Source organism: Oryzias melastigma, linkage group LG3 (genome assembly GCF_002922805.2).
Source record: "Oryzias melastigma strain HK-1 linkage group LG3, ASM292280v2, whole genome shotgun sequence".
Classification (NCBI taxonomy): Eukaryota; Metazoa; Chordata; class Actinopteri; order Beloniformes; family Adrianichthyidae; genus Oryzias; species Oryzias melastigma.
The window spans coordinates 14723752-14751017 of NC_050514.1; the positions used below are offsets into that span (position 1 = coordinate 14723752).

The 27266-nt window shown below is 38.5% G+C and overlaps 2 protein-coding genes across 7 annotated transcripts; one reads left to right on the forward strand and one right to left on the reverse strand.

Moving 5' to 3' along the window:
* Positions 1-6919: 6919 nt before the first annotated feature.
* si:dkey-56m19.5 (translation initiation factor IF-2) lies at positions 6920-12214 on the reverse strand. Its single transcript, XM_024295673.2, has 2 exons — positions 11604-12214; positions 6920-9167 (listed from the first exon to the last, which is right to left on the reverse strand). The coding sequence occupies exon 2, from the start codon at positions 9157-9159 to the stop codon at positions 7462-7464; it is 1698 nt and encodes a 565-aa protein (XP_024151441.1). The 5' UTR covers positions 9160-9167; positions 11604-12214; the 3' UTR covers positions 6920-7461.
* A 961-nt stretch (positions 12215-13175) lies between these two features.
* On the forward strand, positions 13176-26663 carry dync1li2 (dynein, cytoplasmic 1, light intermediate chain 2). 6 transcript variants are annotated; one of them, XM_024295659.2, is made up of 14 exons: positions 13176-13451; positions 15193-15425; positions 16128-16201; positions 17187-17303; positions 17423-17653; positions 21572-21732; positions 23282-23375; positions 23490-23625; positions 23709-23820; positions 23946-24005; positions 24107-24151; positions 24231-24345; positions 24785-24913; positions 25936-26619. In XM_024295659.2, exons 2-14 carry the CDS (start codon positions 15340-15342, stop codon positions 26043-26045), a joined length of 1470 nt encoding a protein of 489 aa, XP_024151427.1. In that variant the 5' UTR covers positions 13176-13451; positions 15193-15339; the 3' UTR covers positions 26046-26619. The 6 variants fall into 6 exon arrangements, with proteins under 6 accessions (XP_024151427.1, XP_024151432.1, XP_024151429.1 ...); XM_024295661.2 differs by lacking the exon at positions 13176-13451 and adding an exon at positions 15007-15074; XM_024295664.2 differs by lacking the exon at positions 15193-15425 and having other exon boundaries at positions 13179-13451.
* Positions 26664-27266: the final 603 nt, after the last annotated feature.

Here is a 27266-nt window from a genome sequence, read left to right on the forward strand (position 1 = left end):
TGTTGCTGAATTGGAGAGCATGCTGTCCTGCAAAAACTGCAATGTTGAAGATATACCACTACCTCCAGGACACTGAAAGTCTCAGGCCGGCCAAAAATGAAAGCTGATATGAGCAATGCTGACTCATTTTTTTGCTCAGCCCTTTTTTAAAAGAAAGTTTTTGTTCTTACTGCAAACAAAAGCTACAATTTCCTTTTAACCAGTAGCTCTGTGTTTCTGGATCTAATTGTGCTTGATTATGCTTCATAAAAGACTAAAGCAGAAATACGTCCTCACTGATACAGATTAGATGCACTCTGAAGCTTGCATTCACCTCTCCCTTTTGCAAACGCACACACAGACACACACAGAGCAGACAATGGGCAGCTATAAAGTGTTCACTCAGTGCAACAGCTGCATCAGCAGAGTGAGACAGAGCAAAAAGCAGGCTCTTTGCGTGTGTGCGTGGTGAGAAAGTGCGCATGTGTAAGGAGCTGGGAGTGATAGGTTCTCTGAGCAGACAAAGAGGATTCACTTGTACTCTCAGCTTCCATTAGACTAACTCAGTGGATCAATATTGATCCTTGGAACCACCAAGCACTCTTTGATAGGCTTCTGGCCTGTCTGACACAACGACAGCATTAGTGCACTGGTCCACATGGAGAAAACCGAGGATGGTGAAGGGATGAATCACAGCCAAAAGAAGACAGAAGGGGTGTGACAGAGGCAAATTTACTCAAGTTAAGAGGAGAGTCTGGCGCAGGGGTCTGCAACCTGAGGCCCAGGAGCCATATGTGGCTCTATTAGGCTTTTTGACTTTGCATTGAATAGTTGACATTGTGAATAAATAATAGTTTTTGTACTTTTGGTTCATATTTTTCAGTTAAATTGTCATTTAATTGAAAAAAAATGATGGTAAAAAGTTAAATCAACTGTCAGATATGCTAAAAATTACAATAAGCTTAAAGCTCATATTCAGCTCCATAGTGACTAGTTAGTGTCTGTGAAGAGGTACCAGTAACATCCTAAATATCTTGCACTTTATTAATTTCTAAAGGAAATTCAATAGTAGAAGCAAATTTTAAAATAAAACTACAATGGAATCAGGCTTTTTATATATCAAAAGGAGAAAAATGTGTATTACAATGATAGAAAAGGATAGAAAATGCCATATTTTAGTTGGTTCTCTTTAATTTATAAAAATCTGCTGCATAAGGAGAATCTAATTTGACACATGGTGTATTTTAAGTTAAATGGTTTTACATAGTAGAATTTTACAATTTTATATTACAATTTTGTATTTCAATTATTGTAAATAATTACAAGTTACTTTTATGGCGAAATGGCCACAGAAACATGAATCAAGTGTATTTTGAAGGGACTTGGCAGCTCTCAGTGGGTTTTGGACCAAATGACTCTTTTAGTGCTAATGGTTGTAGATCCCTGGTCTAGTGCAAACAAAAGGAAAGAAGAACTCAAAGCAGAAAAATGAAAAGAGGATTCACCTTCCCCCTTGTGTCAGCACATTTTCAAGAGGGAAATGAATCTATGAGAAACCATCTCTGCTGATGTTTCAAACCGTCACTCACTAACTTCATCTGCCTCTGAACACTTTAGAGTGAGAGACAGAGAGGAAGGGCCTTTACTTTGAGGATGATAAAAGCACTAGATCTCTGTTTATGTGTGTGTTTGTCTATTTAGGAAGAGAAATGTGACAAGGAAGGAGAAGCCACGTTTTGGCCATGTCGTTGATCCTCCCGGCACTTCTGCTCCATCTCCCTCCTGTTAAAATAATAAATAATAATCAGCTGTTGCTGTGATTGAGTGTCCGAACTTTTATTATCTTCCCCGCCAGCTGAGCAGACAGAGTGCATAGATCTGACAGTGTTTCTGTCTGAGAGGTCTCTCCTCACTCTCCCATCCCCAATGACGAGATAAACTAAAAGCCTTTGTAGAGGCACAGAATGAGTCACAGCTCTTAATGTTTCTGCCTTCTAGAAACACTTGGAAATAAAGTTACATATTTCTTCTACTTTTACTTGTTGCTCCTTCCATCTTAAAAAGAAAATATAGCACCATTCCAGTGGTGAAGAAACTATGCCCAGCTGAAAACACAGGCTTCAAATGAGAGGCTTTGAATTTTCTGGGTGTCTAATTCCAGTCGTGAGAGCCTATATGTGCATTTCTGCTGGTTAATTATAACTAAGCTTTAAAATTTCTTAAGACACTTAAGATTCTGATTAAATGCCCTCATTTCAGAATATTAGGAAACATATTTAGTCGCAAACAAATTTTCAAGTATATCTCTAAACTTCATTACAAAAATCAGAACTATTTTATCCATTTATCCATTCATCCATCTTCTTTTGCTCATCTAGGTCATGAGGGTAGCAATCTAAGCAAAGATGCCCAGGTTTCCTTTACCTGGCCACCTCCTCTAGCACCTTTTGGGGGAACCTGAGGGGTTCCGAGGACAGCCGAGAGACTTAGGCCCAATCCAAATTCTTCCCTACTCCATACCCCTTCTCCCTTACCCTCCATTTGAAAGGGCTTGTGAAGTGCAAATGGTGTCGGAAATATTCTTCCCTCCAAGTGAAGGGATATAGACCCCTCCCTCGTGATGGAGTTCCGGGTTGGGCTGTGCCGCAGAGGAGAAGCAATTTTCTTCACATGGATGCACTCTGAAGCACAGAGGTTTACATTTAAATGTAAGTAATGACTTTTTGTTGTAGCATGACTTTTTAAAGTTATACAGCCGTTGTTATGAATATTTGAGCGCTGGAATGTAATGCTAGCAAACCAATGAGTATTGGTGACGTCATTGAGCGAAAGTGACGTCCAAAATCTGAGACAATGTTCTCATCTCCATTTGGTGGGCTAAATGAAGGGGAAGGGAGAAGGGGGTAAAGAGTAGGGAAGAATTTGGATTGGGCCATAGTCTCTCCAGCATGTCCTGGGTCTTCCTCTGGGCCTCTGCCCAGTGGGGAGAGGCCCAGAGGTCTACTCCAAGCTCTCTCCGGGTGTCGAGCTTCTTACCCTATCTCTAAAGGAGCTCCTAGTCACTGTCCAGAGGAAGCCCATCTCAGTCGCTTGTATTTGGGACCTTGTTCTTTCGGTCATGATTCAGTACTCATGACCATAGGTGAGTACTGGAACGAAGATCTACAGGTAAATTGAGAGCTTTGCTTTATGTCACAGCTCTCTTTTCCCTACAACGGACCACTACAACAATAGCATTCAGATTGGTACAACGGACACCACACCAATCCACTTGTCAATCTCACACTTCGATCTTCCCTCACTTGTGAACAAGTCCCCCAGATACTTACACCTGGGGCGGGAGCACTTCAAACACAGAGAGCGGACAAACAACCTTTCTCCAGTCAAGAACCGTGTCCTCAGACTTGGCGGTGCTGACCCTCATCCCAGTCACTTCTGTCTCCATGAAGCCAACAGGACAACATCATCTGCAAAGAGCAAAGAAGAAATCCTGTGGTCCCAAAACCAGACCCCCTACGGTCCCTGGCTGTGCCTAGAAATTCTGTCCTTAAAAATTATGAACAGAACCAGTGATAAAGGGCAGCCCTGCTGGAGTCCAACACGCACCGGAATTTGGTCCAACTTACTGCCAGCTACACAAATTTTATACTAAATCTAATAAAAAAAAAAAAAAGATTCTGCTTCAACATCAGATAAATCAAGTTGTATAAGTAAGTGAAGAGCGACATGCTTTTATTGTGTTTTATTATGTTATTTTGTGGTCAATGCCATGTTTTTATACCTCAGCTTGAGTTACTGGTTGTTTTATGAAGACTAATATGTGAAGAAAGTAAGTTTCAGGCCATAGTTAAAAATTAAGCCAAGTTAAAGGCCTACGAGATATCCATAGGATAAAGCCAGTTTTCTTGCACATATTTCTGTAAATATTGTTTTATTGTAAATCCAAAGCAAATAAATGACATACTAAACCACGTTTTTAGCATGAGGTAAATAAAACCTCTGCCGTTTTATTGGTTGTAGGTGCATTTAGAGGATGTTAGCTCACAGAACTTCTCCTTAATACTTTCACATATTAACAGCAAAATATTAAGTAACGCTTGCAACACACAAGTTGATTCATGAAATGGGGAATATAGGCTTTCTCGATACCAGTTCCTGTGATCATCTTCATTCAAAAAGAGGAAGAAAGACCAAACTTAACATATCCCATACTATACAGTTTGGATTTACTTTGCAAATTATTTTCCCTTTCTCATACTCAGAGGAAATGGTCAGAATGACAAAAAATGTACACGCTGGTCTTCGTGCAGGCAAATTAGGCTAAGACACAGTCTGAGCTTTGTGCCGCAGTTTGCATATAGAGCGCATAGTGTCAGGGTAACCAAGCAGTGCAGCTGGGCTTTCACAAACCTCCAACTTTAAGGCAGTGTGTAAATCACGATTCAAAGGACAAGGACCCTGTTCTCCTATACCCACAAGCACACACGCACACGTGCACAAATCCAAATAAAAGTGAAGGAAAGTAAATCAGAGAGATGTTGACACAAACCCTCAATCTGAGATATATGTGTTGAGATCAGTTATAGTTACAATAACTGCCTTTAAGTAAGACGTGTTTATGTTGGAATGTAAACCTAGCGTTCTTACAGTGGGATGTTCTAATTTTGAGAAAAAATAAAAAGTGGATAAAAAGGAGAAACAAAAGCCATTCTGAAGCCACTAACCCAAGAAGCACTTCTAAATAAAATATTCTCATTCTTGCATGTCGCAGCAAAGTCAATGCAAAATTTCTATTTCCTCTCCAGAAAAAAAAGTTACAAAGTTGACAGTTTTGGCTTCAGAACTGTCCACAGCATTCTTCTCATACATATGCAGCTCTGTGGTGTTTTTGAGGGAAGCGAGAGAGCTGGTATGCTGGTGGACCCATTACATTGCTGCTTCTAAGGAAGGTTTCTGTTATCGCACATCAGATCCCCTCCCTGCTGCTCAGTCCTATGGTCCAGTGGAATTTTTTTTTCTTTCCAGGAGTGGATTACATTTGTTAATGTTTTCCTGATGCTTTCCTTCTTAGAAGTGTGAACTGTGTCTTTTCGCCTTCATCTATACCCATAGTAAAAAAAAAAAAAGCCAAAAAACCCATTAACCCCCTCCTGTTAATGTGTGTGTTAGCACCTGCTTCAGAGTTCATCCAATGTCAGTGAGAGTTGCATGACAGCAAGAGGTCTTTGTGTAAGTGTGAAAACAGGTTTATTCCAACAGAATACATAAAGAAGACCCGTTCACATCCACGTCTTCAAATGTCCTTAACCAGAGGAGTGGTTTCTGTCTCTATACGGCATCAAAGGCTTTGATCCCGCTACTCTTCATCCCAGCCCCCCTCTTCCTTTTCTCTGCCTCCTGCATGCATTCCTGCCCCCTCCCCCCTCCTTCAGCTCCTATTGCCAGTATGGATCTGTGAAATGTTAGCAGGGAGTGCTGGTGTGGCATCCACCCTCAACAATAGCCATCGTGATGTGACAAGAGGCAGGCGCCATTAGCGTTATCCTGAAACAGCTTTTTTTTTCTGAAGTTGACTGGTCATGCTAAGGGTTAAATATATTAACTCAAACATTAAAAAAAACAATTGTCCAGACACAAAAGTTTGATGTTTTGCATGGGTTAAGGTCTTATAAAAATCATAGTTTGATGTTGATGTATTCTATATATATTTAAAAAACACATACTAAATTTCTCTCTGGCCACTTTATTAGGCACACTTGTCCAAAATTCTCCGTAGGAAAAATTTCTAATCAGCCAATCACATGGCAGTAACTCAATGGATTTAAGCATGCAAACGTGGTCAAGATGATCTCCTGCAGTTCAAAGTGAGCATCAAGATGGCGAAGAAAGATGGTTTAAGTGACTTTGAATGTGACATGGTTGTTGGTGCCAGACGGGCTGGTCTGAGTATTTTAAAAACTGCTGATATACTGGGACTTTCATGCACAATTATCTCTAGCATTTACAGAGAATGGTCTAAAAAAGAGAAAATACCTTGTGAGTAGAAATGCCTCGTTGATGCCAGAAGTCAGAGGAGAATGGCCAGACTGGTGCCAGCTGAATCAAAGGGAACAGGTTAAAAACCAAGGTCTGCAGAAGAGCATCTCTGAGCGCACAACACGTCCAACCTTAAAGCAGATAGGCTACAGCAGCAGAAGGCCACGCCGGGTGAAACTCCTGCCACCCGAGAACAGGAAACTGAGGCTATGCTTCACACAGACTCACCTAAACTGGACAACAGAAGTTTGAAAAATGTTGCCTGGTCTGATAAGCCTTCATTGCTGCACAACATGACAGCATGGATCCATCCTGCCTTGTATCAATGGTGAAGGACGTGGTGTAAAGATGTGGGGGATATTTTCTTAGCACACTCTGGGGACCTTAGTACCAACTGACCACAACCATCCCTTTATGACCACAGTTTACCCATCTTCTGACGGCTACTTTCAGCAGGATAATGCGGCATGGGACAAATTTTCCACATCTAGCTGCATGACAGCTAATGAGACTTTTGAACATGACAAATTCATTGTACTCAAACAACCCCAGCAGTCACCAGATCTCAACCCAGTAGATCACCTTTGAGATGTGGTGGAATGTGACATTGGTATCATCAATGTGCAGCCAACAAATCTGCAACAACTTTGTGATGCCATCATGTCAATATGGACCAAACTCTAAGATAAATGTTTCGGGTACCTTGTTGAATCTATGTCACCAAGGATTAAGGAAGTTCGGAACGCAAAGGGGTCCAACCCAGTGTAACTAATAAAGTGGCCAGTGAGTGTATAAATACAAAAGAACAAATCTAAGTGAAAAAAAAAAATGTGATTTAAAATTAAAATGAGAGCAAGTGTCTGAGAAGACTGTTAGAAATCAGTGAGGATACATAAACAGAGTATAAGTGTGGACTACAACAATCTCTCTTTATTATCTATTCTCAACAATCACTTTAAAATGAACAGTCCTTACAGGTACCATCATTAAAAAAGGCCAACACATCATGTCATTGTACTCCATGTGATAATAGAAAGGATATATGGGAATCTAGATCCAGTAAAATGCTAGTAATGGATGTTTTTCAAAGACCATAGTGCGGCATTTTGCAGCCACACACACACAGATTCATTTATTATTTAAACCATATCTACTGTTCAGTATTTTTTGTTCATGCCGTTGAGTTGCAACCTTTGCGCAAAAGTCTCTTCTCTGCATTTCCGTCTCACTGCCATCTTGCCTGCGTGTTTCCCGTCACTCTGGGTCCTTGAGTGGTGGCGTTTCACTTTTGGTTACTCAATAGAAAGTATCCTTGTCCTGAGCAGCCACGAAAAAGAATTTAGTGGTTACAGCACTCTGGAAAGCCTTTTTGGATTGATGGCTTTCTTGGACCAACAACAAATTGATTACATTTACAGTGACATACAAGAACTTTTCTTTTTCTTCTCAGACTGCCTGGGTGACCTCTGTGCTCAGACCATCCATCATACCTGATGGAGGAACTTCCTGGGCATCTCCGCACAGGGTCACATCCTTTTTCAGCTCAAAATCACTCTGCTCTTTGATTGGTGTCTCCTCCTGTTCTTCATTTCCATTTACACATTCCTCTGCTGGAGCAGAAGAGTGTTCTCCAAGCTCTCCATTGACTGGGTCTGCCACGTCCTCTGTAGCAGATGGGCTCTCCAAGTTTCCATTTTCCATCTTGCTTTCAACCTCTGGCTCTGGGCAAGGCAAGGCAGGCTCTTCCGACTCAGCATTCATGTCACAGGCAAGGACAGAGTCTGAGACGATGATGTCAGGGACAGGCTCTGCTGCTACCACAGATACATTTTCAGAGATGGTCATCTCTGGAGTAGCTTTCACAGATTCCAATGTTTCTGCTTCCACAGACTCAGATATGGCTCCACGTGGTTCAGGTTCTTCTGCTCCATTCTCTACCTGGACCTGTTGTCCCACTTGCTGCAATTCTTCTGGCTCTGTGATTTGCTCTGGTTGGGGCAGCTCTGTAGACACGGGCTCAGATGGTAGTTTAGGTTCCGTTTCTGGTGCTACCTTTGGCTCATCTTGTTCTGGCTCTACTGTGGTCTCAGTTGCTGGATCTGTCTCAGGGCTTTGCTCTGGCTTAGTTTCTGACTCCAGCGCTTGTTCTGGCTCTGACTCAGCCTCTGGTTCTAGATCAGGCACAATTGTCTCTTTCACTGCTTCTTCTGGCTCAATAGCTTTTGGTTCTGGAACTGGTTCTGTCGATACAGGAGAAACCTCTACATTGGGTTCTTCAAGTGGAGCAGCAGACTTGGGCTCAGCCTTAGCCAGCTCATCATTTTCTGCTTCCAGAGCTGAAGATTCCTGTGCTGCTTCTTCAGCTTTTGGTAGCTCTGCTGTTGCTTGATCCTCTACTTCTGCTTCTACATCATTTATCTGTGATCCAGCTTTCTCTGCTTCCTTTTCTGTAGGTGAAGGTAGTTCTTCAGCAGGAGCTGGTTCTTCTGTTGCAGCAGCTATTTTTTCTATTGTGTCATGTGGTGTTTCTTCATTAACAGTGGCTGCTTCAACTGCTGCAGCAACTTTTGCCTCAACAACAGGAGCAGTGTCTACTGGTTCAGATTTCTGTTCTGGGGGAGCATCCTCTGTTGTGACAGGAGCTGGTTCTTCTGCACATTTAGTGTCATCTGGGGTTTTAGCAACCTCTGTCACTGTCTCTTTTTCCTCAACATCAGCAGCTTTTTCTTGTGCAGGTTCCTTTGCATGTGTAACTGGTTGTTCTTCAGGTGAAGCAGACTTTTCTGCCACAGGAGCTTTTTCTTCTACAACAGGAGCTGACGTTTCCTGTGCTGGAGGTGCTTCAGCTGCTGCTGATTTCTTCTCAACAGCACCTGCCTCCTTACCTCCAGAGGCTTCATCTTCTGGGGGTGGAGATTTGGGCTCTTCTGGAGGTGTGGCAGCTTCAGTTGGTGCTGCCTCAGCTGACACAGCAGGCTCCTCCACTACAGCACCCTCCCCAGCTGTTGCATCTGCAGATGGAGCTCCGTCTTCCACATTTGCGGACTCTTCCACATTGGACTCAGATGCAGCGGTCTCATTCTTCTTATCTTTCGGGTCGCTCACATCGTATCCTTTTCTTTTCTTGCTCAGTTTGCCTCCCATGATGTTTCCTAAAAGCAAATAATAAATTCAATGTTTTGTCTGTGTTTGCAATACACTTTGAGAAACAATTTTATTTAAATGTGATATACATGAAGAATTTCAATTTTTAACTACATATAAAAAACATGCAGGAAAAAAGCCTAAATCTTCATACACACCAGGCATTTGATGCACGTTCAAGAACGCACTAAACACACTTTTGCATAAACACAAGTTTAACCTGTGGTGTTCACACAAGACAGGCATGGAGGGGCTTCTTGTTTTACTTTTTTTAATGTTTATTAGCACATGCCTGCCCTCTACAACTGAAAGAGGCTTGGTGCAAAATCCAAAAGCAGTGCAATCTTGCTCCAGGTTTTTTCTTTGACTGCTCCATTCCCATTATATGAAAGACTTGGTGTCATATAATTCCAGCTGAGCACAAACCACAATTCATTTCTTCTCCATGATTGATTTTCAAACGGTTGACACTTGAACCAACTACCAAATCCGAGTCCCTGATTGGTCAAAGTTCAACCTGGTTTAACTTGCAACACGTAGTATGTAGAGCATAGCAACATGTGAACACAAGAGTTTTGAACATGAAAGCCTGAATCACACATTTACATAGACCTTTCATTTGAAGTTACTGCTAGAATGTACATTGAAGAGGGTGGTGTGAGATTAAATCCAAAAAGCCATCATCCATACCCGAAAGAAATGCACAGGTCTGCTCTAACTAATCATATTTATTTAAACAAATAAAATGGCATGGTTTGGTTGAGTGCTTGTCCAAAATAAAGGCCAGTTTTTACTAAATTATTTCAAAAGTAAAAGAAATTTCTTTAAATCACTTTAATTCTCCTGTCTGGAGTAGAAGTAAATGGACGAGAGGAAGATACCACCTATAGGGAACTGCTTCCTCTCAAAGAAATTTTAGTAGGAAAACAAATTTAAATCCATGGGAACCTTAAAGAGGTCAGACAGCGCCAGACTCACTGCGCTTTCAGGAATGTCTGGCGAGGCTCTGTGCCAAAACGAGACCACAAGTCAGAACATTTATGATGTACGACTTTTCCTCCCCAGTATGATAAAGAAAATCTACTTCTCTGCATAAACCCAGATACCAGTCAGAGCCTGTGGTTGGATTCCCCTAACACATAAAATAGCCAAATTGTCAGTGTCTTTGGTCCAGATCTGCTTTTTCGTTTTCTAAATGTGTTGGTGTCAGACACTGATGTGGCTTTAGAGGAAGTGTATTGTTCAGGGATTGCTACATGAGGCAGCAGTGCCAGCAGAGAACAGGAAGTTTGGTTTGGGATTTCATTAAACTTTGAAAAAAAAAAAATACAGCCAAAAAAGAAAACAGCCTGTCCTTAAGCTGAACTCTTGGTATCAGACATTCTGCATGTAATTTAATTGCAGTAGTACCTTTTAGAGGCTTTTTTGAACACTGCAACATGGGGTTTGTTTCAACATTGACAAACAAGAGAATAAGACAAGGCTCTGATCCTTGGAGGTAATAGAAGAGCACAGGTTCTCGTAACTGTCCTTAGTGCTGCTATTAACCAATTAGGATCCACTACACTGATTTAATTAAAAATACATTTGATAAATACATATTTTAATCCTACTATGTGTGATGAAAGGTGCTATGTTTAAGAAAAAGCATTTCTTTGATCTTTTATGACTGAAAAATATTAGCTAAAATGTATGTTTTCTACTTATTAATCATGATGATGGCCTTTAGACACATTTCTAAAAAATAATATATGAAAATAATGTCCTTAACGTTGATAAAAGACACATGTAAGGGACTGAGCCTAAGCCCCGCCAGTAACAAAGGATGAAGACTTTCCAGCCGCAGCTGTCCACTGAACGGGCTCAGAGAGGGCAGCAAACAACCCCACGAAAGAAAAGGGGGAAAAAACTCGCAAAGCATTCAATATTTATCGCCGTGGGCTACAGCAGGCTTCAGTCAAATTAAACCATATCTTACAACCTGCTACAGTCACGAGTGGTGAAAGCTGGAAAAGGTCTCCATCCCCCATTTGAACCCACCCACCGTTAGACTCAGCCCTTTTTTTTTTTTTTTTTTTTTTTTTTTTTTTTTTTTTTTTTTTGATCACCAAGATTTAACAAACGTGCCGCTTCCACATGTACAAATCAGGACGACGGCATGACGGGAATTTTTTAAACTATAATTCAATTAAACTTTTTTTTATTTATGTTTTCTAAAAATTGAAATTTTCTGATTGGAAAGACGAACAAACAATTCATCAGCACAAAGAGGCCAAAACCAGCATGAGAATTAAAAAGAGGAAACCTTCAGTCAAACTTGCAGCTACAGAAGATGAGAATAGGTCATAGCGGAAGGATACCAAAATAGAGAAACTTTCTTGTTCTTACAGTTAGTGCGCCAAAAATATAAGATTCATCCGCAAAGTGCATCAAAAGTGACTGACCTGGACTTCTCCTGGAATAAAAAGAACCGGGCCTCCTTTCCAAGGTATTGTTGAATGAAAGCTTGGTGGAGCTTAGTGCAGATGAGTCCGGCCCTGCTCTCCGTGCTGCGGTGTGCTGCAACTGAGGAGTGCCCCTCGCGATTCTCTGGACATCTGTCACTATCGCGATCCAGCCAACCCCACCACTGCTCTGTCTGCAGCCCACACCCTCCCAGCCTGTAACCCCTCCTCTTCATCACACGCCCTCCTCACTTTATCTCCCTGTTGAACAAATACAATGAAGCACAGGGGGATTGTCTGCAAACTTAATACATTTTGGGGAAAAACATTATTTTTTTCTGTTAAAAAAAAAATAAAAAATCAAAATTTGTGTTGTACAATGAGCCTAAATAACTAACTCATCCTCATCTGATTTTAATTCTACAACTTAAACAGAATAGAAACAGATTTGAAATTTTTAAAACTACAAAATAAGAGCACATTTACACCATGTATGTACTTCATAACTTAAAAAGGACAAAACTGCCTTAACAGATTAAATGTTCTTTCCCGATTCTGCCAAAAACACATTGAAGTGTGGCACCTTTTTGCTATTTGCCCTGAATGTGTTAATGGGACAAGTGACCCTTCCAGATTATCTGGCAGCCCACATGTGGTTCATTCTGCATGCCACTGCAAAAACGTTAAGGTTGAAAGACATCTAAAAGGGCAACACACTCAGAAAATATTTATATCTGGAGCAACATTCATCTTAATGTGAAAAAAAACATTTTATTTTTAATTGCTAATAAATAAGGAAACCCTGGATCTGCTCATGTCAACCTACAAAGCTTTCTTGCAGCTGTTTTTCAATGAAATTATATATTTTTTTAAAGAAAGCTAAATATAAATACCAGCATTTGTGGTTTGTGTTTGCTTAACCCACAAATGGAACAAACAAAAGCTTGTTTAAAAGCTATGTAGGTGAAAATAATGACTAACATGATGGCACTATTTGGCTCAACATTTATCTGTATTTAACCTCTACATCTATACACTTTTTTGCAATTTAGATAGATTTGTGCGTTTCTTTTGATGATTGGTTTGCCAGAGTAAGGATGAAGCTATAAAACTGAGGAGATAGCACACTCTGCTGTTACAGTAGATTATAGCAGCACAAATTCAATGGGAAAGAAAATCTGCTCAATGAATACAATTGATTATGTTTAAGATAATGAAGCATGAAAAGCATGTTTTCCACCTGGTTTAGCCTGTTGTGTCATCAGGAGTCAGATTAAACTCAAGTGTGAAAGAGCATGGAAACAAATCCTGCAGAGGGACGGACAACACTAAAGCAGCTTTCTTATGTTCAAATAAACTCTTTAATTTCATAAACCAAACAAAAATTTGTTAAATTATTTGAAATCACTGAAAAACATATCAAGCGTCCTGAACTAAATGTTCTACAACAAGTTTCTTCTTTTATTTGATTCAAAACAAATCAACTTTACGGTTGAGCTGGTAAAATAACAAGCAAATGGGACTCATTTTGTTTGCTTTCATTGCTGACAGTGGGGCTAAACAGCGACAAAGGGGCAGAGAAGGCTGACTTTCACATGATCCAAAAGCCCTGGAATGCGTTCCCAGGAGTGAAACCACCATCCCAGCCAACCACCACGCTCCACCTAGGCAGGGCTCAAAGATACTGGAGGAGGCCTTGAAAAACCCTGCAAAGTAGCCATGCTTTTCTCAAGCTCATCTGTATGCAAATCCATGTCCAGATGGTCAAGCCAAACAGAACAGAAAACCCACAGAGATGTAAAGAAACAGGTGTTTCCACACACTAGAGGACTAGAGCCCAACACTAGGGTGAGTGTGCAGGAATGCAGAGTTGTTTGGCTTGTGCTCGGTTCCCAGTGAGGGGTTGTTTTTACCCCCTGTACAAGTGAATAATACATTTTATTTGAAAACTAGTTTGATTAATAGCTCAACATACTTGTTTAATGTGGATAACAAATCTAAAATAGTTTTATATCATTCTAAAATGCACAGAATGCTAGCTGATTACTATATTTGTGAATTTAACATTTTGCCAATAATTAAATGTATTATGAAATGAGAACCACTTTTGGACTTCTTTCTAAAGAAACAAAACAAAATGTTTTCCGATTTTAAAGAAGAGTCCTTATGAAGATGATTAAAAACAAATCTGCTCAAGTCTTTTCTAAAAGACCTTGAATGTGAGTAGAAGAGGTGGTGTCTCTGGGTGGTCTCCACAAAAGGAACAGTTAACTTCAATGTCTCATGAATGTAGTTATGCTAGCAGGATAAGCATAATTTTGAATGAAACGTCCCTTTTGTCACTTATTAGGTACCTGTTAAGAAAATGTTCCAATAAAAATTATTAACAAAGCAATTCCACAAATATGGGACAAAGATGTTCTCTCTTTAAAATAAAGTGTGAATCTTTTTGTTGATTAAGAAGATACATTCTAACTTAGCAAACAATGAGATGACACTGTTTTTTTTTTCAAAAACTTTATTGCAAATCCCAGGTACAGTACAAAAATATCAATCAATTTAAATGTATTTTAATTAATACAAACTAAAACAATTAATACAAACAAATAAAATAAAATAAAGGGTATGAATGAGTGAACAAAAGTACAAAATAGCTATGTAAAACTAGATTTGACAAAGCATTATAGATCTAATACTTTAAACAATTTAGTGCTTGGAACAAATTTCAAAACATTTTGAAGCTCTTTGGTTTGGCAATTTATTCAACATAGTCTGACCTCCAATGAAGGAAACAAATAGATTTTCTCTCACTTTTTTTTTTTTTTTTTAGAAAAAATACAATGTAAATTTACATGTAAAATTTTGCTCGTGATGGAATGATTTTTTTTCATTCATAATTCAAATGCATGCAATTGACATTTCAACACATAATCCATGCTTGCAATAAGAAAATGCATTTTGGAATTAAGATTTAAAGATGAAAAATTACAATTTAATCGTACAGTTTTAAAAATAATGTTCTGAATGAAGGCTTTTTAAATTGCTATAGGTTTTTGGTTCCCATTATTTTAAAAAAGATATACATTTTGCAATTTACAATTCTATGTTGAATTTTGCCATGCATTTTATTAATGCTTTGAAAGTTTTTTTCCCCTCATAATTCAAAATAATATGTAGTTTTCAATTAACATTTTTTAATTTGGAGTTTACGCCTGAATTGCATATTGAAAAGTCAACTTGGAAAATCCTTTTTCAAACTACATGATCAAACAGCAAATTTAATTGATAATTAAGAATTGCATATTACTTTTAATAATGGATAGAGAAAAAAAAAGCTTGCACAGAACATTGATACGTTTATGACATATGTAAACGGCACATTCTTGTGCTGGTGGAAGTCAAACACCAGATGACACTGAGGTTGAGCATCAGCTGACAAGATGACATCATCTTTTTGGGACGCAGCCAGGAGTAAGCTGAAGTTTCCAAATGAAAGTTTGAGCATTAAAAACCTTTTTTATTTTTTAAATCGTTTTGTATTTATGAAATTATTGTTATTCTATAGTAAGTGCGGCTTTGGTCTGTTCAGAGACGCTGAGTTGAACGGCAGACGGGCTCTCCATGCGGCGTCGCGTTCAGCGAATGTAACGTACTCTCTCTCGGCTGGTTGGATGAAGGCGGTGCTAGAAGGTGGCCAAGCAGCAGGGCCTTGCCTTTGTGGGTGTAGAGAGAGAAGATGGCTCCCGTTCTGGACAAACACCTCCCCGGTGCAGCCGGTTCGGGCGAAAACAACACCGAAGACGAAGAAGGACAAAGCCTCTGGCAAGTTCCGCAGCTCTTTTAACGACTTTATGTCTCCCCGCGGCCTCCGTCGGAGACGCGCAGCCCGCCACGGTTCTGCTTTGTCACTGCCGGCTGCTCCCAGTCACACACCGGCCCGGCTAGCAGCAACATTAGCACTGACTGGAGCGGTCAGCCCGCTAACTGTACTCCGGCTAACAGATAAGCTAACCCTAGTTTTGTGGGTAACTTTTCACTTGTTTGCGCTACGGCTCACTTAACGACGTTTGGTTATTTAGTTGTAAGTTTTCCCAGACACTGAACTCCTTTTGGACTATTTAGGCTCCCAGGAATCCTTTAATTTTACAAGCGGCTTTGACAGTTCATCTGCAAGTAGTTGCTAAATTCTTGTAGCTTCCTACTGAGGGGCACAGGAAGCTGTCAAGAAGGAAAACGTTATAAAGTAAGCTCTTAACTCAATTGTTAAATTGAGTATTGTTGTTGCTTAAAGTTTAGGATATCATAAACGAGCTTAAACAGCTTTAGAAAGGCGTCTCTTATTTTTAGAGTTGGGTCAGTCCTGGTCGTTTCCTGTTTTCATGTGCATTCGTGGATTCGTCTGGCTGTGGGCTGCTGCGTGGATTATATTGCTTTCAAACTAAAAGCAGAGAGCTGGAAAATGTCAGCTTGAGCTTCATGGTTTGGGTGCTAAAAAGTTTTTGTGCACTTTTTTTTCCTCCATAGGTCCTCAATACTGAGTGAAGTTTCTACCAGATCAAGTTCAAAGTTGCCATCAGGAAAGAACATCCTGGTGTTTGGTGAGTATTTGTTGTTCTGTCTCTGTGAGACCTCACACTTCTGCAGTGTTTCTGTGGAGCTTCAGGGGAGCAAACTTTATAGTAGTTTGAATGGGATTACAACCTTTTCCTGTTTATTTTGTTTGGATTTAAGACATTCTGGTGAAATAACTAACCTAAAGAACAACCGTTGTCTTTTGAAATGTTTGGGGTGTGGTCATTAGAAGGAGTTTGTGTCACATTTTTGCTCAAAAGAAAGATCTGAATACTTGCTTATGCGACAAACGTAACTCTTTATCTGAGTTCAAAATTTAAGATAATATATTTCTGATTTGAGCATGGAAAAACCCTTTTGCCACACCCCTGCATCTGAATTAATCCCCAAGGAACACAATATGTTAGTCATCAAAGCTTTCTTGAGCACTTGATTTTAAAGACTCACTCCAGTTAAAACTTTTGGTGCTTTTAGCATGTTCTTGTAGCATTTTTTTCATGATGGAGGACATGTGTAAAGAAAATTAAGCTTTGAACTTAATTTCTGAGTATTTCTGTATTCAAACCGTGCTGAATCAGTAGCAGACAGACACATTGATCCATGTACGTCTTCATTTTCCTCATCTGAGCTGACATCTGACTCAAAACTATACCGCCAGATAGCTCAGATTTTCACAGCCATTTTTGTTGCACCACTAATGTTAGGTTGAGGTTTTGAGAGGTAGTAAGCTAGGGTGAGAAAGCGTAAACAAAGGGATGAATGTAAATGTGCATCAAGTTACTCCGTGCCAACAGTCCCACAACTCAGAGGAGAATTTAATTAACTCCTGCCGCTCTGCAGATACTATGTCCTAGAAAACAACAGTTTTTTTATTTTGGCTAGTTAAAAGGTCACTGGGAACAACTTTACAATATATTAAAAGGTGATGACTTTAAACTACTGTTAAAACTGTGGTATTGCTTTTTTGTGTCAATGACTTTCAGTAAAAATAATATTGTGGATTTTCTGCAGGTGAGGATGGATCGGGAAAAACGACGCTTATGTCCAAACTTCAAGGAGCTGAACACAACAAGAAGGGCAGAGGACTGGAGTACCTTTACTTAAGTGTCCATGATGAAGACCGTGATGGTGTGTTGACTAAATGCTCCTTTTCTACCATAGACAAACAACTATCCAGTCACACAGCAATATAACTTTAATCATCTGTTGTTGTAATACACTTCAATCTTTTCATTTTTGTGATGTAGACCTTACTCGCTGCAATGTGTGGATCCTGGATGGGGACCTGTACCACAAAGGCCTTCTTAAGTTTGCTGTGACAGCTCAGTCGCTACCTGACTGCCTCGCCGTGTTTGTTGTGGACATGTCTCGACCCTGGACCATTATGGAGTCCTTACAGAAGTGGGCCAGTGTGCTCCGTGACCATGTGGACAAGCTAAAGATTCCTCCGGAGGACATGAGAGAAATGGAGCAGAGGAGTGAGTTCTTCATTTTACCACTTTTTTTTTTTTTTTTTATGGAATGACAGCAAAATTGTGCGGTTGACATTTCATTTTATACATACCAAAGACAGTTAATAAGCTGTGAAGCTGCTATAACTTCAGTTGTCATTACTCTAAAAATGTAAACATTTCAAAATGATATTTAAAGTAAATAAACATATCCACAGTGACTGCAGCAAAAGCATTTCATGGAAACAGCAGTGTGAATCTTGCATAAGAAGAGTGTGGCTCCTTGCTGACTGCCTGCTAGCAAAGAAGCAGAGCTCGGATAATGCGTAGCATGGAATGCAGGCGGGCACTTGATAGCATTACACGTTGTCATGGAGGATTTCTAGGTCATCAGCAGACAGGCCCATGATCTTCAGCTGCATCTTCTGGCTGGAGGCGAGCTCTGCAGATCTTTGAGTGTGGTTCACTCAGATGCTGTTCTCCTGTTAATTTTAGAATCTGTCCCCGTCACTCTTATGAACTGATCTTTTGTTTTTAGAAAGAATCCTGCTTTTCCAACTGCTGCAGGGTTTGGGGTGTAGCCTTTTTTTTTTTTGTTTTGCTGGTCTGAACCAAACTTACCCCAAGAATTTTCTGGACTTAAACAGGTTTAAAATGTGTTGCGTTTAGGTAGGTGTGAGTGATAACAGTACTTGATCCCTATTAGCCAATATGAGACTTTCAGCTTTGATCAAGCAGCCAAACACATCAAAAGGATCTGTATTGTTATTTGTCAATTTATCATTCATGTTTCGCATACACCACAAGCAGTTTACCTGCAGCCCCGACACTTCCTTAAAGTTCTCAGCTAACAGCTTTTGTGAAAAATTCTCCACCAACAGGTGGAGAACAAAGTAGAGAGTAACTTAACGGAGCAAAATTATGCAAAAAAGAGTGCAGGAATGCTGCACATCAGAGCACACAGCTTAGTGTTAAATCAAAACCACCAAATAGTTGATTTTCCTATGCATGAAACAACAAATATTACAAAATAATATCAAAAAAAATATTTATTTAATATGATTCTGTTTCATATTTCAACCTTTCTTCACAGTTTCACCTGAATTCAGTTGAAGTGTTTAAAATAACAAAACTTTTTGTTTGATTTCAACGACAAAAAGTTATTTTTATCATGAACAATTGAGCCTTGAGTAGCTTAAAGTTTAGTTTAATTGGAACATGACTGCTTTCTTATTTTTTTTGAAAGCTTCTTTTGATAAATCCCCAAATTACATTTTAACATCGTTTTAATCTGTTTCGATACATTGAATTAATGAAAACAAAGGTTTAAATATCAGCCTTTGCATTGCATTTGTTTTTTAAACATTGGTGTCTGTGAAAAAAGTTAATAAAAATCCAACATTCTGACAGCTGTAGTTTTGATTTTTAGATTTGTATAACTACCATTTACAGAACTATTTTGTTGTTTTACATGTTAACCTTTCCTTGTGTGTGTGTATATGAAGTCTAAAATCAGTGTTGAAGTGTATACACCCTCACAGTTCAGCTTTCTATCCGTCTTCTTTATTTTGGCCTGTTTTTCTTCAGGCTACCCTGCATTCTTCCTCAGATCAGGATTGTCACCTTACCCACTCCCATTGAGATTTCCTGAAGCATGCCATGCAGATAAAGCATCTTTGTGATGTCTGCAGCACAATGGCAAAACTTAGTCAGATTACATGGAGTTTGAGTCAGTCTGAGAGACTGAAGTGTGTGTGAGGGAATGGCTGTTGTCCAGTAAGTCTTGCAAGTGTCTTGCATCATGTTTTCCCCTCTTGCAGTGGCTGCGTCGGAGAAAAGAAAGGAAGTAAACTCAGTTTGTCTGAACTCAGGGCTGGACGCTGCAGTCCTGAAGCTAAAACTAGCTTTATTTTGAAAGTTGTCTTGTTAAACTATTTGACAGCATTTTAAAGGGACTAGTAATTCAGACACTTCTGTGGCAGGGAATGTTTTTCACAGCAATACTTTTTTTTTGTTTTTTTGGTGAATTCACATTGTGTGTATAAATTAAATTGGGTTTCTATTTGATGTAAAGTAGTAAGTGCAGACACATTTTGGGCCTCACCTTTGTTTGTGGAGCAGATTATCTTGGGGCAAAGTCTGCATGGCTGTGCCACTTTTATTTTTATTTTTAAACCGACACTCCAGATCCCTGCGTTCAGTATCAAGTCGTCTTGTGGGTCTAAAATAAATAAAAAGCAAAAGTACTAAAGCATCCATGCAAGATGCTAAATCCATCCCTGTAATTCAAAGCTCACACTGACCATTTCTTTTCTGATGCTGTGGAGAAGCAGGAAATATTGTTGTAATATTTCTTGTAATGAACTTAAGAAAAAAACAGTAGGATAATAACTGGAATTCAGTTTTTAAAACCATACAATGTGAGTAAATAATGCATTTTAGGTAGCATTCAGTAGAGTTTAAACAAGGGAAAAAATGATGTAAATGTTGGAAGGAAAACACTACCTGTGTTTATCTCTTCAGGGAGCTAATGTTACTGGTAATGTTAGGTTATTAATTAGCCATGTGATCTGCCTCATTACGATTCTCTCTGTATTTATTTCACTGAAGATACTCACACTATTGACATTCAGCAAAAAAGGAATTGAAAGTAGGATTTCCTCTTGCTGCCATCCTTTTTATAACTTTGTTTTTATATCAGGTGACTTCAAATCATATCTATAACTTTCATTAACTGTAAACAGCTTACCTGTTTAAAAGAAAATACTATCCTGTAATTTTACAATTTTTGTATTCATATAAAAGTCTTTTTTAAATGTGTTTTGTTACTTTTTTATTGCTTGTGGATGGTGTTTTGTTGGCATTTAATCACCATAATTGTACAATAATGTGCACTTTGAAACCTTCATGAATTCTGGGTAATGTTGTATTTTAGTGTGGTTTTCTTTGCGTTTACGGATAAAACTAGTTATTACGTCAGGGAAAAAAAAAAGTCCCACAACTAAAAGAAAATGGCTAGACTCAAATAGACGAGCCAATCTGGGTTGTGGGCTGTGCCCCAACTTCATTCTCAAAGCTCCTGAGGAAGTCGGCCAGAACTTCCTGTGTATAATCCCCATCACCCCAGCCTCCCACAGCAGCTGAACAGCAGGAGAGCACAACAGGGATTGGACTCATTATTCACTTCACCTTTTTATCAAAACAGCAACTTTTGTTTTTATTTTTTAAATAAAAAATGACTGAATATTTGCAACTTTATTGGATTACAAAGATTTCCTTTTAGAATTCTTTTAAGTAGACCACGTTAGTGTTTATAGCGCGTTCTTTCCACCTTCAGTGCAGACCGGACTGTGGCTGCTTATTGTCGTCTTGTTGAAAGGCTGTTGGACATCTGTGGAAAAGATTCCTCACTGCTTGTTGTGCTCAAAAAGAACTCTATCTTTTTGCGTGGATCCTTTTTGGTTCGTTTTATGGTCTTGTGCTTTAAAAGTATACACATTATGGATTATATCTCATCTTTTATCACTTCAAATTATTTCTTTCCTAATGTTTTTGGACGTTGCCCTCTTGAAATTCCAAATAATTCAATAAATAATCAAACATTAGATAAACTGATAGGTCTCTTTACACATTTGATACTTAATTTAATTTGGTTTTAATATAAATTGTAGAAATCAAACATTTAATTTTTGCAAATGATTTTGGAGTCACAGATGGATTTGGGGCATCTTTTTGTGATGTGACACAACTTTGCATAAAAGCTTTTGTTTTAGATAAAATTATATAATTTTTTATGAACTTTTCTTTTTTAAATGTATGTATTTAGATTTTTTTCTGTGTATCAATACTATTACAACATAGGGATTTTAAAACATTTTATAAAAAAAAATGTTTCTTTGTTTTGATGAAGCTTTAATTAAAAAAAGTTTTTTTTTTCTCTTTCAGTGGTAAAAGCTTTTCAAGAATACATAGAACCAGAAGATGGCACCCCGTCCTCCCCACGCCGGGCCACAACATCAGGAGAAGATGAGGCTGTTGTGTTACCACTCGGAGAAAACACACTAACACACAACTTTGGCATTCCAGTGCTAATAGTTTGCACTAAGGTAAATACTTTAGTGTTTTTTTTCTTAGGTTGGCCATATTTTTTTATTCTGTTTTTCTATACCAGTTGTTTCAAAGAATTCATTAAAATAGTGGATTAAGCTCTAGCAGCTCCGTTTTCCAAATTAAAGCTGTTGCTATGGTAACATAAAAGCTCTATTTTTTTTCCTTTTTTTGTAATAACCATGCTAGCTCAAATGCTTTGCTATGATCATCTGACCAAAGCTTGTCTGCAACATTCAGTTAGAAAAAGGACAACTTAAAATCAATGAGGGTTAAACGTCTTCATGTTTTAAATTTGAAAATTCAGACTGTCAAAATGCAACAGTATGTAAACAAAAAACCTTTTCTTCAAGTTTATATTGCTTTAAAAAAATCATACAGCAAACAATATTTTTTTGCAAAAAGTGGAAATGTCCAATACAAAGTGAACTAAGAAAGATGCTCATGTCCTAATCTGTTACATCATCAGGGCTCTAATCATAAATTGATGTTCTTCAGGTGCACAACTTTCTCTGTGTCTGTGTAAATGCGTACAGATTAAACTTGACTTTTATGCAGAAAAGCATTGAATTTTTTAAAGAAAATTATTAAACTGGATATCTTCAGTTCTATTCAGAGCCCAACATATGTGGATAAGAAATGCTGTTATTAAGTTTGGTAAACATTGCAGCTCCTCCTTCGCTGTATGTTTTTTCAGATCATGCCTTTCAGTCCTCCTGCTTTCATTGTAAATAGATTATTTTCAAGCCAACTTCTGCTTAAATAAAAAAGCGTGAAGCATAAAGAGGAATTAATCGTTGGGCCCTAGTACTTCAGCTTCCTTAAACACATTTGTGTTCAGACCTTTCACACTGACACTTGTGTTCACCTTAATTATCCGTTTTGTCATTCATAAGAGTTTCTTGTTCTGAAGAACTCTTGTAGTTTGTTTTATATAAAAACTGACTTTACATGGCCTTCATGACGACCTTTGGCATTAAGATCTTCTGATAAGTTAACTTGTGATTGAAGGCACACCTTAAAGGTCACATGGGACGTATGCATAATATTCATTAACATTTAAAAGATAGGGCCATGTCTGTGTCCTTTCACATCTTTTATTAACCTTTTATTCTGGCAGCAAATTTTAGGAAGTTTTTTTAAGGACTTTGAACCAAGAAACATTTTTTATTGGCAATTATAAAGAATATTAATCAAATTGATGCAAACTTCTGCCTTTAAATGATGCATTAAAAGACATCTATGCCATTTATAAATACTGTAATCTATTATTATTGAAACAAAAGTTATTAACAAATTTATAATTGCAAGAAATTGTTCAACTTTCCTATAAAATGTAAAGAAAATTTGATCTTAAAGCTTTATTATCTTTCCAATAAACTGCAAATGTCTTGCATTGTAACTGTGAATGCGAAAATCTTACATTTTTTTAAATTAAAATTAAGTTAGAGAGAACAAGTAAAGGATTTGGTCACTAAATTTCTTTAAAAAATATGCATTTGAATGTTTTCGCTTCACCAAAATCAACATCATCTTTCATTCTTTCAGTGTGATGCAGTCGGTGTTCTTGAGAAGGAGCATGACTTCAGAGATGAGCACTTTGATTTCATCCAGTCCCACATCAGGCGGTTTTCCTTACAGTGTATCCTTTCAATGTTGTGCATCAGTTCTGTTTAAAATCTGTGTCATCTTTTTTTATCTCTTTATTGGCTCTTTGATCAGTCTATGAAGTTACTCCCTTAACTAAATGAAACAGACGGAGCTGGTCTGATCTATACCTCAGTCAAAGAGGAGAAGAACCTGGACCTGCTTTACAAATATATTGTACATAAGTTGTATGACTTTCAGTTTGTTACACCTGCATTAGTGGTGGAGAAAGATGCAGTGTTCATGTAAGTCAAACTACAGAAGATGCTAAAGTTTTCACATAAAACCTGGTTGACATCCTCAATATAATTTTATATATTTTTTTTAGTCCATCAGGATGGGATAACGAGAAGAAAATTGGGATTTTGCATGAAAACCTCTCAACAGTTAGACCAGAAGATCCATTTGAAGATTTTATCACAAAACCTCCAGTACGAAAGGTATGACAATGAAAAAACTAACATGGTTTTAATGTCTTCACATTACAACGGAACTGTCCTCAATGTATTAGATTGTTATAAATATTATTTTCCAGTGCCTTATGAGTTTATTTTTTCTTCTCCAGCTGGTTCACGACAAAGAGATTAGTGCAGAAGAAGAGCAGGTATTCCTCATGAAGCAACAGGTAAGTGTGCTTGGATTTAAGTAACAAATATGTTTGTAATTTCTTAACACAAAGCTATTGCTGGAAATTATTCAGTCCATCTGTGTTGCTTTATTTTGCAGTCTTTGCTAGCAAAGCAGCCGGCTACACCAACAAGAGGAGCAACAGTAAGTCTAAAAAGGACCATGAGACGAACAACATTTACTTTCTTTATCAATGTGTTTTTTTTTATTTTGTTTGTTTTAGGAATCTCCAGGACGACCAGCTTCAGTGTCCCCCAGGCCTGCTGGTCGTGGTCAACCCACTGTAAGCAGCAGCTCGCCGTTATCTGCTGTCAAGAAGCCTGACCCCAACATGAAAGGTGGGACATATCTGATTTTATTTAAGTATATTTTTCTGTTTTTGATGCAAAACATGGACCATATACAAATGCTTGACCCTATTAAATTAATTGATTACAAACTTTGTCCCCAAACTTTTTTAGTTTTATTTATAGAGAGAAAAGTTAAAGTAAATAGCTAATAGTTGCTGGTTGTCAGTCTCCCTTCAAAAACATTGGATGTTAAAAATAAAGTTACCATTATAGGTTAGGATTAAGGTTAGGATAAATTATATAATTTCCACTACCAGTAGATATAAGATACTATCTTGTATATTCTCCTAATCAGAACTCATGGTGTTGAAAATAAAACCACACCTGCATTTTTTACTCAAAAATATTTAAAACTTTTTTTTTCTTTAAGCATTGTTTTGTATTTTTCTTGTATCACTTTACTAACACAAAAATGTTATTCCTTTAGCGGGGGCTGCAAACGAGGGAGTGCTGGCCAATTTCTTCAATAGTCTGTTGAGTAAAAAGACAGGATCACCAGGAAGCCCAGGAAGTGGAGCGGTTGGAGCTGGAGTGCAAGGCTCTGCCAAGAAAACAGGTATAGTCCTCCATGCATAGATCTACTACACGTGCATGCAGTTTCTATTTCATTTTATTCTACTTATATCAAAACAGTCTTTTTGAAGGCAATAATAATTCTAACTTTGACAGAAACTCTAAAAAAATCTGAGATTTTGATAAGTTAAATAGTGATGATAAAAAAACACCAAATGGTCTGCTAATGAAATAATAAGGGACTCCAGAAATGGGGGGAAAAATAGCAAGAAAATCAGCAATAAATAAATGATCATAATCATTCAATCATAATATAATGTCCTATTTTTGCCTTCTGGCACATTAAATGATGCATTTGAATAAATATATTTTCAATTTACCGAACAGAATTTCTACATTTCTGTTCTGACAATCCTTTCTATTCCACTTAAGCTTTTTTGAAGTAAAAATAAAAATATTGAAGACAAAAATATTTTTGGAGAAACCATCAGTCTTCTCCGTGACAGCAGGGAAGTGATCTCAGAGTAACACGCGTACATGCAAACTCCTGCTGTGTGGCGTTTTATCTGTGTTAAGCTGATTAAAGGTGGAAAAGGCAAAGGTATCTGTTTTGACTGAACTCCTGAACGCTCAGGAGGCTTATGACAGACCTGTGCGCGCTGACACAACCCACTGGGGTGCCTGCATGGAAACGAATGTTGTGTAACGTCATATCTCACTGCTTGCTAAACTAATTCCTATGCTTAAACCACCTTTACTGCTATCCACGTCAAAGGTTGACATCCTTTGCCTTTTCTCATCCTAATACAAGGTTGATAAATAGAGGAAAATATCCAGAACTTGAGGTTTAACCCTGTTCTGAAGAGGAATTCACAGCAAAGCTGCATGACTACATGTTAGACTGATGAGTTTTGCATGCGTGTTAACTGCGGCAGCAGGTCACCAATCATCCGCATGAGAACACTATCATCAGCTTGCCGGCCAAAAGCAACAGTTGTGAACACGCAGAAGCTACAGGAGATTACTTTTCGGCTTTTTTTCCCTCCCTCTTTGTTTTTCCTCAAGGGCAGAAGCCGGGTTTGACTGATGTCCAGGCAGAGTTGGACCGAATGACTCGCAAACAAGACTCCATGGTTCCAGCTAACAACATACCACCGACGGAGAACGAAGCGTGAAGGCAGCAAAACCAGCTTCATTGTGTACTGCTTTATTACCCTTGGAAAAAATCGATGTACATGTGAGCATAAAAAGCAAAAAAAATGACCACTTTCCCAACGCCTGTATCAGTCAGCACACACCAAATACGTTTCAGATGCTATAGAAAGTCTCAGAAAGATATCAGAGGAGGGGGTATTGATGAGATTATAACTGCTGAGGGCCTGGCCTTATCCTCTCCTCTTCTGCTGGGGATGTTATTGTGGATTTTTTGGGGGGATGTGCACGCTCCCTGGCAGCCAGTCTGATTCACTGGGTTGCAGGCCCCGGTTTTTTGGGGGTACATATCGCGGATTTCAAGAGTGCTATGATACTGGTCCTGTGGCGCCTGGTTATGCCTGAAGGATTATGTTTGACATTGGAAGGTATTTATCAAATACTCACAAACACATGTAATATGTCAAAAAACATTTGATTCTGGTGTATTTATGCAATGCTCCTCTTTATTTTATTTTCTGCTGGTTTAAGGATTATCGGTTCAGTGCTTAAAAAAAAAAAACTGACATGATTCTAATGACATGACAGCATATCATTTAACTTACCCAGTTCATCTCAAAGGATTCTGTAAATATAAAAAAGTAAAAACGCGATTCAGGTTTACTCTAATTTTTTTTTGTACAAAACGCATTTCTGTCCAAAAATAGCATGTCTGACTGGACAAAGACTGGTTGTAATTCTTAGAAGTTGCATTGAGTTAGCTTTTTTAGCGACAGGTGGGTATGTTGGGGGGGATGGGGTTGGGCATCTTTCCTACTATAACTCCTAAGTGCCTCGCACAGTTAGCTGTTCGTGTCATAGTAGAGGTTCTGGTCCACAATGGAGGGAATGCACTGTAGCTCCACCGCTTGACGTTTTTCCTCCCAATTCTCATCCCAAGTTATTCACTTTTGCTGATGTACAACAAGCCCTGTGGTCTGCTAACTTTTTCCCATCAAGAATTCTATGACTTTAAGTTTAATGAATACATAATGTAAATTATTACGGTTGTTAAAGACCCACATGATGGAGCCTATTTTGTTCCAACTACTGTGGTCACTTATTTTCAGCCAAAATACATGCAGTTGTTTGAAGGAAAAAAACAAACCGTAACCTGTATCCTTTAGTTTTGACAGCACTTACCTCCTTACGTTTTTGTTTTTCACTCTGTACTTTTCATGCAAGTTAAGACATTCCCAGTTTCT